Consider the following 16,931-nt stretch of genomic DNA (forward strand, 5'->3'; position numbering starts at 1 on the left):
TGGTGACAACTGAACCTTGTGCTTTCCCCCATTCCCACTTCACAGAAGTCAACAGCCAAACCAAGAAATATTGTCAATAAATTAAAGCTCCATTTCTCTAATCTCCAAATCTGGAAGCTAATATGGGGTGCAATACCAGGATCTAAGGCTATCCCCATGTTCAAAGAAATGCCAGAAGGGGAAAAACAGTCCTTTTGTATTTATCCAATAATGAGCATATGTGCAAATAATATCTGAAATCTCCTGATCCCATTGCCATCTCCAGGTTGTCAATCCCACCATGACTTGTAACATTACATGAAAAATAAAGACAAGACAACTGCAATATAATCTTTTACTCTTCTTTCCTAACTTAGTACCAGTCATCATTTTTTAAAAAATGCTTTTACAATCTTATCAATTCTAAAAATGCAAGATTCTTTCTTAAACACCATCTCACCTCAAGAGGGCTCATTGGGAAAACCTGCACTGGAACTCCAGAACTGAAAAGGGACAATCTTTGGCTTTTGTCACTGATTGGGGGAGCAGGGCCCACTGAGAAGTTAAATCCCTGCCTCCCAGGAAGAACATCGCAGCAAGAAGCTGACCTCTGTAGCCAGACGGGAATTAGCTGCACTGAGGTTGCTTCCCCATATCGTGATCTACACCTCCTTTAACTGCCAACTGCAATTAGAACTACAGAGCTGAGAGGCAGCTTGGAAAACCTTTTTGGATTACAACTTCCAGAATCCTCTCATCAGCATGGGAATTCTGGAGGGTATAGCCAACACTCTGAAGAGAAGCAGACTCTGGCTCCAGCTCTTAAACGGGGGACCAAAGGCTGCTAGATAATTTAGGTCTAGAGTTTACATTTAAGTGTATTATTGCTTTGTGACCACCTTGTGGATCATTAAATCCAAAGAGCAGAGACACTTAAAGAAATAACACTAACTCCTTGGCCAAAATTATTCTAGTTATACTCACAAGCATAATGCAAACCAATTACTTGCTTTGGAAGCAAACTGCATCAAGTCAAGACATGACTGTAGGCATTACCTGTTGTGTGACTAAGCATGCAACAAATAATTTCTTTGGAAATTTCTTAACTTGAGAAATTTGCCTCTGAATGTTGACCTATTACCCTGTTTCCCCCAAAATAAGACCTAACCTGAAAATAGTATGATTTTTCAGGATGCTCACAATATAAGCCCTACCCCCAAAATAAGCCCTAGTTAAATGAATTCCCACCCTCCACCATTGTGCAGCAACCAGAAGATGACATGACTGCATTTGAATAAATGTAGACTGTCGTACATGGAAAAAAATTAAAATATCCCCTGAAAATAAGACTTATTGCATTTTTTTGGAGCAAAAATTAATATAAGAGCCTGTCTTATTTTCAGGGAAACATGGTAGTGCTAAGGGGATGTATAAAAGCAACACACTTTGCTTTATACCAGCATAAAATCCCAATAGAATTTTGGCTATTTTGTTTAGTGCAATCTACAATCTGACAATGACACATTAATAAGCTAATTCCAACAGCCACAGAGTAATACAACCCTATGAAGAACTCTTGTAAAGACTGTGCCATCAAGTGGAACCAATTTACAGTGATGCTAACAGGACTGTCCAGGCAAGGGAGATAGCTAAGAAGTGGTTTTAGCAGTTCCAACACTGCCAACCACATGAGATTCCATAGCCAAGCTCGATTTTGAACTCAGGTCTCCTGAATCCTAGTCTGTCACCCTATCATCCAGGATGCTACACAGGGTGCAGCATAATGACAATGAAGTGTAAAAATCACATCACACGTTAATTTCAGTGCCAAGCCCATGCAAAGTCTATTCATTAACAGATTCTGAGGATTTTTAAAAATGTCCATGCCACCATACTATTGTATACCTACTGTTATGTACTCTTAGGCCACCAGTCTCAAGCATTCCCTCTATTTTGTTTCAAGTTAACTGTCTTTGGAAGGAGCACAAGATAATTTTAAGCACCGATTATTTCTCTAAGATACCAGTAGACCTTATCTGTTAGGCTGTCTTCCCTGTGAAAGTCCACATAGGAATTTGCTCAGTTTCTTGTGCATGCATCTGTTTTTCTGCAAACCTGATCAGCAGACCAAAAGGGCTGTGAAGCAGCAGATAGGGAGACACAGGGTAAACAAATGCAGAACCTATGTGGCTAAAGTGTGTACTTTACCAACCCAAACAAAATCAGGGGTTGGCCAAGTAAACACTTGTACTAACAATTCTGTTTCTTACCTTATTTCTGCTGCGTGCATGAAAGCAGTGAATGAGGGCTGCTAAGATCTTTAAATCCAAAGATGCCAGCTTCTTTCAATTACTCCAAGCAATAGCATAATTTTGCAGTCATGTTAACCCATGTTAGGTCTACCTTGTACTTTTTAATTACCCAAGTTTGACTTAGTTATCTTGATCAAAGGCTTTTAAATCTGAAAGCCTAAACATTCAAAGCCAATGCCCATCTAAATAACTGAGTGACCTTGATTGCATAATTGCTCTTCTAAGCTTAGGGGGCACAGGGAGAGCTGTCATTGTACACAAATAAGTCTGACCAAAGGTTACTGTGGACAATTTAAAAAAATACATGGTCCTAGACCCTGAGAAAAAAGAACTCTGTCTGTCATCACACATCTGGTTTTGGAATCACAAGATCACTGTTACACAGAATGGTGTCAGCAAAGGGTCCATTTCAGTGAGATATGGATCAGCCTATTATTTCCCAACAATTAGTCTGATCTCTGCAGTTATTTGGCCCAGAAGGATGTATGGAAAATGAATTATAGTTAGCAACACTACCACTTTGCCATGCAGTTGAAAACATTATTCCACATTGTGGTTACATCCTTTGTTTTTAACTCCTTCCTTCTCACATACATGTAAGATATATTGGTGGGCCCTCAGTCTTAACTGTGTCTAGCCAAATGGCAAAGACCTTCCTGCTCTGCTTTTAAGTATACTGTATATTTGTTGTTCTGAATTTTGTTGTATTTTATGGTCTTTAAAATTTTTTTTGCAACCCAGAGTGTACATATAGGACAGAATACATTATTATACAAGTGAAATAAATCAATAAAAATTAAGAGTTCAAGCTCTCTGTCTCCCTAAACCCACTGTTTTCCACACAAGAGTGTACTCAAATGCACACACTCCACATTTCTGTAATATCACAGGTTATTATTAGTACCAGTTGTAGATTCAAACAACACCACAACTATTTCAGGTCCTACAGTGCACTATTTAAAACACCACACTAAAACTATAAACCCTATATACATGTACCTGAGATTAAACCAAGTGAGACTTACATCTGAGTAGACAGACATAGTGTTACATTGTAAATGAACTGCTAATGCTTCCCTGCATTTTTGTTCAATTATAATATTTTGAAAGCTGGCATCTTCTCTTAGTTCTTGGCACTGCAGCGTGATGCACTACTCTATGCACATAGAGCTTTCCTGAGAATAAAAGACTGCTCATCTCCCGGAATGTCCTTCCATCAATGTATCATTTGCAAGGATGGCCTGTCAACTGCCCCAGGCCATAAACAACATAGGCTGGAAAGGATTCAACATACTATACCAGTGCATCTGATCTCTGAAATACAAGCTATGTTAGTAATGCATTCCTCTCCCTTCCATATCCCCTTAATCTCAAAATCCTTCTGAAATAGTTCCTGCTTTCCAATACACCAATACGTCCTAAGTAGTAGTAATAATAATTACTCTGATTATACACTATTAACCTAGCATCCAGCAATCACATCAAGCATATAAAAAAGAAATACAAAAGCAACCTAGTTATACTCACTCTCCAGAACTGTTAATGTTCCCCATTTTGCAAAATAAACACTGAAAGTCCTTCTCTCATCTGCCTGTGCAAATGCAAAGGTATCAACTGGGTCCACATCAATATTCAAGCAAAGCAAAGAAGTATTCTTATAAAGCAGACGTCTTTAATGATTACTGGTTCTAAAGTTACATGCAAAAAGACTTCTCCTATTTCACAACACTGGCCAGGACACTGATTAACCCAATTTCATTGTCAACCTAGTTTTAGGAGACGATGATGCATTCCAGACATCACACACTGGCCACAGACATACAGCACAAGTCAACAGCTGCGGCTGTGACATATTGTGCATTGCTGCAAGGAAAGTTATGTGAAGCACAGGCCTGGTCAGTCAGCTCCACTGCTTGGTTTCCAAAGTGACCACCTTGTTAATCTGTTGGATTACCAGATTTGTTGAGGCACAAATTGATGGGTCCTAGTATCTGATTTTCTGGATGCACAAATTCATCTAACAATCTTATTTTATTCTTGGCACTCTCAGAAATCTGTCCTTGATATTAAACTATAATATAACAAAACACTAGCCTCCACAAGTATAACACTGAACATTATAAAGTTACACATGCAAAAAAAACACCCCACAAAACCCACACACAACCCTACTGTAAGAAGGAGAGTGTGAGAGAGCGTGCTCTCTCGGGAGTGCCATCCCTCCCACCAACCACTGAAAAAGAAAGCCAGACCCCACTAGATCCCCCACCAAGGAAGACGAGACCTCCCGGACCCGACCCGGGGAATCTAGAGAAACATTTGAAAAGACTAACGGTCACAGAAACCAGGACTATATTGGTGGGTGTGGGAGAAAAGGGGTGGGAGGTGGTAGAGGCGGGGTTAGGGGATATAAAGAGAGGAGAAGGTGAGCTGCCAGAGGGCTGGGAATGGATTTGGGTGGAAGACCCTGGACAGGAAAGATGGAAAAGCTGAGAGTCCCGAAAGAAGAGGCAGATGCTTGAAGGAGGAGAGAGAGCTCAACCCCAAACCATCTTACTGGGGTGAGAGGGAAACAAAAGAGTGGCGGAAGTTAAGGGAGGAGAAAGGGTGGAAAGAGAATGCCGGGAGAGATTGGAATGGAGGATATGGAAGACCCAACAGAGGGGATTCTTGGAACCCCGTAGCAGACGAGGAACCCATCCGGGAGTGTGACTGGGTGGACCTTCGAGAGGAGGATGCCATCCCTTTGTTGGAAGGAGAAAAGGGACTGGTATTAAACTCTGACAACCCTCCCAAGTGGCCAGGACCCTGGAATGACCAGGGTGGAAATCCTTTTAAGTTGGAAGAATGGAACCCAACACAGACCTGTTGTCTAAAGGGAGAACGTTTGGAACATGTTTGTAGATGTTGGAGTCTTGTTAAACAACCCAATAAATGTCACCCCTGTTTCAAAAACCAAAAGATCTGGCGCGTTATTTGAAACAGAGAAGGCTAACCACTGAACTCTCACATCTACACACTGATAAAAATATAGGATGAGCTGTAGCTGTGGTTTATATTAAATACTTCATTTTCTTCATTGCATAATAATTGCTTTCTCTTAGCCTTTTTTCACTTATAAGGTCCATTGTAGACTTAATTATATATATTTATATATATAAATAAAAATAAAAAATAACATAATCTCTAAAGGATAAAAGTCTTCTCAGTACATTTTCCAAACTAAAATCAAACCAGTATCCAGTATGATGGTACTGCTGATGGAATGGCTTCCACCATTGGAATCAGCATAGGGCAAGCCACCCTCCCCCTTCAGGAAGCTCCTGTGTATTTCCAAAACCTGTTTTTTAAGTTTAGGAAACATTCTAGATCCAGTCTGTGAGAAATGTGGAGAACTGCGTGGGTGTGGGGAGTTGGGGAGGGAGGTAAGAAAGATCCATTATACTAGCAGTCAGGAACATACCCAACATCACCTGTACCTACGTATCTCATGCATTACAGACACTCAAGAGGAAGTATAACTAAACCATCCCAAGATAAATAAAGTGACATCAGCAACAGCTAAAACTATAAACTGTAAAATATGGACCATATGCCATTGTGCACATGTTTTAGGGCTAGGACAGACATGAGGCAAAGCCCATTTCTTGTAATTAAGTGTGGTTTTTCCTAATAAATAGAAGGGAAGGGGCAATTTTTGTTATGGTCACAATACATACAACACACTATACTATACTATACACAATAAATACTAGACACTGTTCCAAGACCTCTATTCAGAGCACGTTACCATAGTCTCTTGAGCCTGAAGGATGCCTACACAATACATAGTAAAGGAGTCCTAACCTTTTTCTCTACTGAAAGTAAGCCTTCCCAAACAAGGGAACTTTCCTTTAGGCTCAGACCCACTCCCATTCTCCTTTTATTTATTTAGCATCACATCCAATTTGGTTGCTAATTGTAAAAATCTACTGATTGGTGGTTCATATTGTGAAAATTATTGACGCGAGCCCAATTTCAATATGGTGGGTAAAAGACTCCTGGAACTTCATAGAGTTAACACATGAAAATGACAAACCTGACAGTTTTATTAGAAAGAATGGCTCCACTTTTTTCTTGTGTGTTCCTATGAAGATTTCATTTATACTTTGGGTTGTCTGGAATCACTATGCCGGCCTTTGGATTTTACATGAAAGTCAGACAGAGCAAAACCTCCTTCAAAAATAAGATGTAAAACCCCCAAAGCAAAAATACGCAGGTTAGGGAAGATGGAGGGAGTTTTGACCCTAGCCACTAATCATATTATATATAATAACTACCTACTTTATTACATTTTGCAATTACACTCCACATAGCAAATCATAATGCACTTAATGTGCCTTAAGGGCAGTATTATGTTCTCCTTAAGGCATATTAAAGGGGACAATATCACGTATTTCCAGAGACACTGCCATTCAAGTCTGTTTTATGCTAATGTAGATAATAGCCATAATGACAACACACAGAAAGTGAAGTGCTCTTATAAAAGAGTATTTTTTAAGTATAATGTATTTTGATGGACTGTGCACAACATGTGATTTTTACATATGCTGGAAAGAAACTACGATATGTTAGGTACAAATTACCTTTCTCGGGGAACAGCAAACCAGTATTCTGGTTGCTTTCTCCTTTTACCATATTGCTGGGTCATCGTGGTACTTTGGGAAGTGAAGGATTTCCTCATAGGCTTGCCCACTTTGATGCACAGAAACATTGGAGGGGTCTTGCTCTTCTCCTCTTTAGAAGGAAGCATATCTGAATTCAAGAGACCATAGAATTACAAAACAGCAATTGGACCATCAGCCAGTGGCGCTATTTAACCATTATCAAAAAAGGACAGTGTAGAAATAGTAGGCAAGATTATGAATTAATTCTGTATTATATGTGTATTGCAAATATTTATATCCTACTGTCAATATAAAAATAACAAAACAGTTTATGAAAAGCAAAGAGAAGCAACATATGGAAAGTATACAAGTTGCCTCCAAATTGGTCTTGGGCAATCCATCAAATGAATTACTTCATCAAAAGGACACATATAGCCATGTACACATGCACACATGTGCTGGAGATGAAACTACCTGGTTACTATGATCTACAAAAAAAGCAGATCACAGGAGCAATTTCAATATGAGCCATGCAACCAGGAAAATTCTAATTTTCTGGCACCTTATCACAGTGCATTAAAATAATAAGAACAGTTAAACACAGTAGTTCTGTCTGCTGGAAGCATCAACAATTGCACCAAGAATACAGTAACAACCAAGTACAGACTCCTGGCTTATCAGGAATAAACACAGCTAACACAAATACTCTTTGTGTTAGTTAATTAAAAATGGTTTGTACAGTATGTCTTCCAAAGCTGGGCACCTGACACACTGTTCCCAAACAAGCCAGAAACCTGTAAGTAAAGAACAAATGTAGTTCAAAAGGCCAGGATCCCTGGTTTCAATGACATGCTAAACAAGGCATAGGAAAAGCTTTGGTGGTGACTACAATTCTCACAACTCTTTACTACTGATCATGCTTGGTTGGGCAGCTAGTAGTTAGACTTCAGGAGAGCTAAAGATTTCTCATTTGGGGTTTATTTAACTGATTACCTTAGTAGCACGTTGTTTAAATGTGTCTAATTTTATTGTGATGGCTTTTAAATGTTTGTATACTTCATGGTACTTATGCTTGTTTGGTTTTGTTTGACTTTTAAGTACTCAGTCATTAACTTTGTCTTTCTTGTTTTTACTGTTCCATGACTATTGTGAACTGCCTTAGGCACTGTCTAGTAGTGGGAAAGCAATGCAAAAATATAGATAATAATAACACAACCTTCTGGAGGTCACTCAGTCGCAGGCTCTCATGGCACGTAGCAACAAAAGGACAGATTCCTTCCCAGAGTGCTTCATAGAACAGAAGATACAAAAGGCTGAAAACCACTGCTTTAGAATATGCTTGCATATCTTTACTGACCCTCAAGACACGGAGGTCATATAAATTCCTACTGTTCCACAAACTGCACGCAGGCCCCAGAATGAGGCACCACCTGGCTCTCATTCTTCTGGAACTCTTTTTCTGGTGCAACTCTAGAAGAAACAGTTTTCCTTCTATCCTAGGATTCTAGCCAGTGCGCTCTCACTCTTGCACACCGTGTGCCCGGAAATGTACACAACTTCCAGAGGCAGAGCAACTTGCAGGGAGTACACAGCAAATGCAGGCAAGCCCTACCACTTGTCTGTTGCTACAAGCCTTTTTGCTAACAGCCTGGTTTAAGATTTTGGATCCAGAAGTACATAACTTGGGACTAGGACGCCTGCAAATCATCTTCCTTGACCACTGGGGTCTTCTGAAGAAGTATTCCTGGTGGTTCTACCTATGTCAGAGATACGTCTGGACCACAAGCAGAAGGGCTTTCAATATATTCATGCCCATGCTATGGAATTCTTACCCAGCTGAAGTTAGATACAGTATGGATCTACGCTACTCTGTTTTTCAGCATCTACTGAAGACTTTTCTTTTTAAGACAAGCTTTTCCTAGCTGAAACACAACCCCCAGCCAGTTCTACTTACATTTTTCCTTTTATTGCCATTTTTAAACATCCATGTTTTAACTTATTGATGTGCAAAATCTCCATAATGTGGAGTAGTTCTAAAGCTTAAGGAAAGCCAGAACTGAGGACACAGAATGTAGTTACCCGTAAAAAGTTATTTTCAAGGATGTGCGTAACAAGGAGGTACTAAATTATAATTCAGAAGAAACATAACTAGGGACAAAATATACTTTATTCATGTAACGTAAGATTTTCAAATTATTTTCAACACTTAATTTTAAAAGGCCTTTAAAAGCATTTTGGAATTATTTTGACAGAAAGTTTATAAGTGTTACGTCATTCTCTTACCACCTTTACGTGACATGGAAAGTACTGTTTGTATTGTGTTCTGTATTTTTTGTTTTTTCATGTGGTATATCAGAACCGGCCAATCTCCACTACTGAAAAACAATCTCTGTATTTTTCTTGTGTGTCCATCATGACAACACAACATCCTAACATGCAATACAATACTTTGGTTTCCATCCAGGACAACTGTATCAACAATGGTCATCTAGATCAGTGGTTCTTAACCTTTGTTACTCAGGTGTTTTTGAACTGCAACTCCCAGAAACCCCAGCCAGCAGAGCTGATGGTGAAGACTTCTGGGAGTTGCAGTCCAAAAACATCTGAGTAACAAAGGTTAAGAACTAGTGATCTAGATGGCTCAAAAATAATGAGACATGGTAAGTTCTTTTTTAAAGTAACATTCCAAATAACATCACAGAGAGAATAACTTGGTCTACTAACTAATAAATGACTGAGCTGAGGGATCACAATGAATGTTCACAATCAGTCAGCTTTCCAACAAACAGTGAAAATGAATGCAACACTGTTTGCTTTCTTGGAGTAATTAGGAAACATAGTGAAAAGCAACAGTAAGGAGCTTAAGAAAAGCATTATCATGGTTAATGTTGTGGGATTGTTGCACTGATTCTTTTCTAACCCAGCTACACTCCTTGATAGCTGACAATATGCTTCACATCAAGGATAGGCAAGCTCTGGCATTGCAGGGTTGTTGTGCTGCAACTCCCATCCGCCTGTGCCAAGACAGTCAATGATGGTGATGGGACCTGCAATCTAGCAATATCTGAGCAGCCACCTATTCTCCATCCTGGCTTTACTGGAGCAGGAGCCCAGGCTCAATTTCTAGTGACTCAAAGAAAGATAAAGAGAATTATGCTGTTAAAGTAACTATCATAAACCTCTGTGTGTGTGTGTGTGTGCTTTTTTAAAGTATTATAAATTAATTATTTCAATAAGAGAATGGCAAAGATTATTCAGCAAAAGGATTGCAAATTAGGTGTACCTTCAATGGGCACCTGGATTCTCTTCAGCAGCCACAGTCTAATTTCAGATTTATTATCTGGATGTGACATCAATGAAGAGGCTAATGATCCTTCAGACTCTTTGTTTTCTTCTCCTGCTGCTGAGCCAATGTCTAGCAACAGTTCTTTCCCTTCAACTGAACAGGAATCAGGCCCTGCCCTTTGGCCTGTAAGAACATCAGTGGCATGGGAACGTGAAGAACTAAGTGTGAGATCTATGCCCCTTGATATACTGTTCCCTTCTTCCTTGATTTCAGTCTTACTCAAGCCACCAGTAGACTTTGGTTCGTTCTTATCTTTGCTGAGGTAAAATTCAATAAGCTTGTCTTTATTTAGCTCCTCATTTGCATCAAGGGTTGCCTCTATTTTATTAGTTGGAGAACTACCACTCTTGTTCACTTCAGGCACTACATCTAGTTTCTCACAGGTCTCCAAATCAAGGATGTCCTTAGGAATATCCTGCTTTGTCCCTAATGAATCCAACATTGATTGCTTACAATTTTCTTTATTTGTTGCTTTCAACCGGACCTCCTCTTTTATTTTACAATCTTTGAGGAAATCTGGTTCTGCATCTCCCTGGCCCACTCTGCTATCAATCTTTGATGAAGTCTCTTCTAGGTCAATAAAGCCATCTTCCTCCAGAAGGGAACTGTCTTTGGTTAAATCCAGAGTAACTCTCTCCTTTGAATGCTCTGCAGTATAAATTTCCAAAGCTACCCCTTCTGAAGACTGTGCAGTGACAGAGTCTCCTGGAGTTTCTACCACTCTGGATGTCAGTAAGGAAGAATTTTCGGAAGATTTAACAAGTTCCAAATCTGTAGTCTTCTCCTTGTCTGAGGGCTTCACCTGTCTGGCGTTAAGGGTAACAACACTGCCCACCTTCTGCTTCTTCTTCTCCTTGTCCATGGATTTAAATTTGCTGAAAGGGTTGATGTCCTTCTCAGAAGCCAGGTCTTCCCACTCACCAGGCCTGTACAGAGGACAAAGATCCTTTGGAATGTCACTGTCAGGAAAGATGGTGAATGTATATGGAGTGTGAAAAATGGAGACAAAAACGAAAAGAAAACAGTAACTCAACAAAAGCTTAAATAAATGAAACAACAAATGGCAGAAAAGAATAGTCAACTAAAATACATCAAAATAAATTTTAAATGACATGAACTCAACCAACAGCTTCTGTATGAATAAAATGTAAGCCAACTGAAATACTGTAAAGCAATTATGATGCTGAAAGAACTGGAATAACCAAATATTTATAATTTTGAAGTGCATGTTGTAAAAGTGCAGAAATGGATATTATGTTGTTATGTATCTGGAGGCATTTGTACAGATAGGAAACAAAATACAAGAACTGTCTGGTATTATGTACTGCAACAGGAACAACAGAATGACCATGTATTTTATAATACATATGTGATAATTTCTGGACCATTGACAGTAAACGTATATCAGCAAAAATCCTGTTGCTTAATGCAGGAAGTCACCACCAGAGTAGGCTCACTGAATAAGTGGTGATCTGGTGAGTCAACTGTTCTGTGACTCACTACACTAGGCAACAGGGTTTCAGCCACTATACTGTACACATCTTTTAGTTTGGAAGACTAAGAACCTGCAGATTTAAGGCTTTCAAAACCAAAGTTGAGCTCAAAATCATGCAATGGATTCAGAAACCAAAATACATGAAATCATACATCTGTGAGATGCCCAAAGGTTCTTGAGCTTTTGTCAGCAAACATGGATATATTGAGTTTTTAAAAAATCAAACCTAAATATTTTAGAACAGGACAGCAAACTGCCCAATCCTGCTTCAGTCAAAAAACCGAAGCCTACAAATACAAATTCGCCTTAGCTCTCACAGGTTAATGGAAGAATGTCAAACACAGAGAGATTCTCTATATTATAAAGTAAATCTACATCTCCCACACTTCTTGGTAAAGATTGTAACACATGAAAATCTCACTCCTTTGACATGCTTGCTTCTTCTAAATGGTGAAAATACACATCTACAGCTCTTCCTTCCTACCCCTTAATGCTAAGAAAGGGCTAGAAAGGGTAAGCAGGCCTGAAAGTTTTTACCTGGAATAACACAACAACAAAAAAACGTAAGTAACATAAGTTATGATGACTCTGATTACTTCTGTACTGCCCTTTAAAGCTCTAGTAGGTGAAAAAGAGAGAGGAAGAATTTGAAGAGGGAGCCACCAGTCTCCAATTATACAACCTGCTTTGTACAATTCTCAGATATTAAGACTAAGCAGGCTTAAGAACAAAGGTAGGATACTCTCTTTGATCAGCAAATCCAAATCGTTCTTCAGATTACAAAGTTATTTCATTCCTAAACTTCAAGTCACAAGTTTGCTCCAGAATCTTGATTTCCACCTATCAAAACAGTTTCAGTAAAGTGATGGTAAGACATTATTCACAGACCCACAGGAAGAGATCCTGCCACCAAGCCTTCTGATAGCAGAGAGGAAGATACTCATACTTTCCTTATACTTCACTCTCTTCCAGATTTGTCTACACCGCTCAGTGAGCTGATATTGTTGGCTGTTCATACCACTGACTAGAATCTCTAAACAGGGTCCTGAGGAAAACATTCAAATGCAGAAACTAGCCCAATGAAATCCATGATCTATGTTTATGATCATTATATTTATTGTGTATATTGTAAGCTTGATTCTGATTTTTGATTTTACATAATGGAGTTCTACATTTATTACTGAATATTTTAATTTTTAAATTTATTTTTCTGATGATGTTTCATATTTTATGCGTCTTTGTTTTCTTGAGTGTAAACTGCCCAGAGTGGCCCTCTAGCCAGATGGGTGCTATAAAAGTCAGATAAATAAATAAATAAAATGCTCTGGGTCACTACTAAATTTCTGGCACTACTTTCTTTTCACAGTTCCCTCCCCCTCCCACACACACCTATCTTCAACTGACAATGTTCTTTAATTGAAAAAAAAGTCTCATTACAATATTAAGATGTAAACCTAATTTGCATGGGGTTATTTTTTGCAAGTTCTCATAATGTAATTTTCCCTTTCATGAGGTGAGGTGCTTGCATGAAACAACAGCCTCCTGAAACATTCAGATCAGAAAATGTTAAAAAGCATTGCTTGAATTCCTGAATGTAGAATGTGTCATACTACAAAAAAACTGGGTGGTAAGTAAACAGTGTATAAACTTCTCCACCCACATAAATATACTAGTTAGGTCTAGGTTACCACAATCATTCTTAAAGAATACACCACTGTTTTGATTAATTCTCTTCTTCATTATTAGCTTCTCCTCCAGTTCTTCAAGACCCTTTCCTCCTTCCAAATGGCTGTCCTCTCCGTTCCACGGATAAGGGTTTGACATTATCAACAAAGAACACTTCTTACGAGGGCAGTGCATCCTTAATCTTCATGTGAGATATATCATTGTAGAGTGCAACAGAAACAACCTCCTCCATAGGACAAATGAGACCATACTCTTCACAGCCGTTCTCAATGACCAAAGGGTCCGATTTGTGAGGGTCAAACATGATGTTGTTGGGAGTGACTATCATGACCCCTCCTACCACGCCCTTGAAATAAAAATAAACAAGCATTTAATATTTTGATCACTATGAAAAACTCACAGAATACCCTTAATTCTGTTATCCCTGACATTCTCTCTTCTAGAGGTTTTCTTTCTGACGCACGCACACAACATTATTCACCAAGGTGCTCATTGTTTTTGAAGACATAACCTCCTACTGAAAGCATGCAGAGATAAAGATTCCAAGTGTTCAAAACATATATATCTTTAGCAGACAAGGCCAAAGTGATAAAGAGGGATATATGTATTTCAATTTGTTAAATCTTTGTTGCAATAAAATGGGAGCTCCAGTTTGTTAATTAACTAGTGTCAAAATATTATTAAAATTTACGAGTCAACCCAAACCGTCATCTCATTTTGATTGCCTCTGTGACATCTAGCAGAGATAGCAAGGCCTCATTTTTATTACTTCAGTTTTTGAGTCAAGAATTTCCCATACGAAAACTGAAGGAAGACTGAACGGCTTATCATAGCACAGAGAAATTAAAAGGCAAAAGGTTAAGTGCTCCATTTAGATGTCTCTGCCATTAAGTGGGGGAGTAGCAATGAGATGGAGGAGGGGAGAAGATATGACAGGAAGCTAAAACATTGCTTCCCCCTCCATTAAGTTTCTCTGCTCCAAATCATTTTCATTTATTTATATATTATTATATTTGTACCCCTTCTTTCCACTACAAGATAGTGCTCAAGGAAGCATACAAACTAAAATAAAAACACTTTAAAACACATTTCATGAAAAAAAAAACTCCCTGAATTTTGTCTGGAATTTTTTTGGGAGGTGGGGAATTCTGGATTTGGAGTCCAAAAAAATCAAATGGCATGACCCACATTTCATCCTTAAGCTGAGGTGCTAAATAGAGCAAAATGTTTTTTGAAGAATTCAAAGGACTGGGAATATCAAACACACAAATTATTTTGGGGGTTTCAACCACAAAGCAGCTTTAGTTTAGTTTCAGCTGTTCTTCTACAGAAGGTTAGTTTTCCAAGTGAGGGATATTTGTTCACAGAAGACCTGAACTTCATTTTTCTATAACAACTGACTTTATAAATTCTATTTATATAAGTCTAGCACAGAGAGGAAAGAATGATAAGGATCCATTAGTAGTGGGGAATCTTTGGCTCTCCAGATTTTTGTCCCAAAATTCCCACCACAGAAACAAGCTACAGTGGTGCCTCACTTGATGACGATAATCCGTTCCATTCAAATTGCTGTTAAGCGAAATCGTCGTCAAGTGAAAATAAAAAACCCATTGAAATGCATTAAAAACCGGTTAATGCATTCCAATGGGTGAAATACCTCATCATCCAGCAAAGATCCTCCATAGGGGAAGCCATTTTCGATCGCTGTCTTCCGGAAATAGGTCTGGAAAACAGCAGGAGGCCATTCTGAAAACCCGACGATCAGCTATAAAGATTGTCGTGAAGCGAAAAATCGGTTCCCAAAGCAGGGAACCGATCATCGTAAAGTGGATTTTCCCCATTGAAACATCATTTTGCAATCGCTATAGCGATTGCAAAAACCTCATCATTAAGCGATTTCAGCATCAAGCGGGGTAATTGTCAAGCGGGGCACCACTGTATTAGAATTTTAGTCCAAAACATCTGAAGGATCAAGGTTTCCCCAATTCTCCATTAAATGGAAGAAGATAAATATAATATCTGTCCTGTTTTGGCTCCCTGTCTTCAAACTGCAAAAGGGAGGAGGGGAATTCAAGCAACTGAGATCACCCATAGAAAGGCAACTGTGCAGCAATTTTTCCTTACTCGGATCTCATCCTTTGCACAACTACTGTCTCATCTAGAAGAAGAAGCAAGGGAGACAGGTAGGCTTGTTCACACTCTTCCTCATCTGCACTCCATGAAACCAATGGGATTCTTGCCACTGCCCAGTAACAATTCTTCCCTGCACTGACACTCTGCACTGCTATCGGCCTATAACATACCAAGCTCATCCGTTGTAAAGAGAAATATCAAAAGGCTCTACCTTCCCATCGGTGAAGTATCGGCAATTCATTTTCAAAAACTTGACCACAACTGGCTCATCTTCCTCTGAAGTGGATGATAGGACTCTGTGGAGTGGCCGACAGGCTCTTCTTGCCAAGTCTGCATCCTTTAAAAATACAAACAATTTTTAATATAATAATGGCTTAGATCATAACTTGCTCATCCACGTATGCAAGGTGTGTGAGTTCTACCAGTTAGAAAGTACCGTAATTTGTTTCTCTTACATTACTTCGAATATGTTCATTATTCCCTACACTGTTGTAAAAGTAACTGTTACATTGCTCCTTGCATGACTCCGTGCTTTTAAAAATTTATTTACTTAACAAAAATTCCTAAGAGAATGGTATTGAACTGGAACGATTCCTGTCAAAATGCCTCTAAAATATCCATAAGTAATATTCAAAAGTAACCTTTGAAAGTAATTGTAATATGTTGCTCATTACATAAATCACATAGGTTCAATCTAGTTGCTACTTTGCTTTGGAAATATAACTTATTCCCCCTTTATCCAAAAAAGCAACTAACTATATTCTTGTAACCTGTTACTTCCAACATCTCATTTCTTGCAATTGTCCCCTAAATCTGCAGCCCCATGACTTATCCCACACAAAGTTTGGAACCCTCAGGATAAGAGCTACCGAGAATTGTAGTAAAAAGGTTATGGATTAAAAGTCCCACTGCGCAAACAGTACTCTCATAGTAGAGATGTAGATCTAAGTCACTATACCCCATAAGCTTTATTATCATTTATATTTGGTATCTTCTTCACAGAATGAGATATATTTCTTGGTAAAATCCTTTTTTACAGGCACAGAAGAGGGATCATAGAAACTGCTATGGCTAATTGCAGCTAACTGATGAGCTCCTGGGCACACAACGAGGCACCTTATGAATTAGCCACAGAAGCTTCCACGTTTCCTCTTGTGCAAACATATAAACCCAGAATTATTCCACTTCTCCAAAAGATAAAGAATTCACCTTCTGCTGAATGAAGCGAGTTGTATAATTTGAAAGCTTACATACTGGCACTGAAACAAATAGACCAATATCTGAATAATGTCAGAGATAGTTAATGCATTAAAAATTAATAACCAACACTTCAG

At 38.8% G+C, this 16,931-nt stretch overlaps 1 protein-coding gene across 7 annotated transcripts in view; it reads right to left on the reverse strand.

Annotated features, from left to right (window-relative positions):
* Window positions 1-16,931, reverse strand: part of NCOA7 (nuclear receptor coactivator 7) — a 95,961-nt gene that overhangs the window by 21,632 nt on the left and 57,398 nt on the right. For 5 of the 7 annotated variants that reach the window (XM_072997047.2, XM_072997050.2, XM_072997032.2 and 2 more), the window contains 4 exons: window positions 15,809-15,934; window positions 13,626-13,810; window positions 10,221-11,242; window positions 6,917-7,085 (listed from right to left, as the gene is read on the reverse strand). In XM_072997047.2, coding sequence (XP_072853148.2) covers window positions 6,917-7,085; window positions 10,221-11,242; window positions 13,626-13,810; window positions 15,809-15,934 — 1,502 coding nt within the window. The remainder of the gene's footprint in view (window positions 1-6,916; window positions 7,086-10,220; window positions 11,243-13,625; window positions 13,811-15,808; window positions 15,935-16,931) is intronic. The other 2 variants (XM_072997063.2, XM_072997055.2) reach the window with 1 other exon arrangement.

The sequence above is a fragment of the Pogona vitticeps genome, chromosome 1 (genome assembly GCF_051106095.1).
Source record: "Pogona vitticeps strain Pit_001003342236 chromosome 1, PviZW2.1, whole genome shotgun sequence".
NCBI classification, from domain to species: domain Eukaryota; kingdom Metazoa; phylum Chordata; class Lepidosauria; order Squamata; family Agamidae; genus Pogona; species Pogona vitticeps.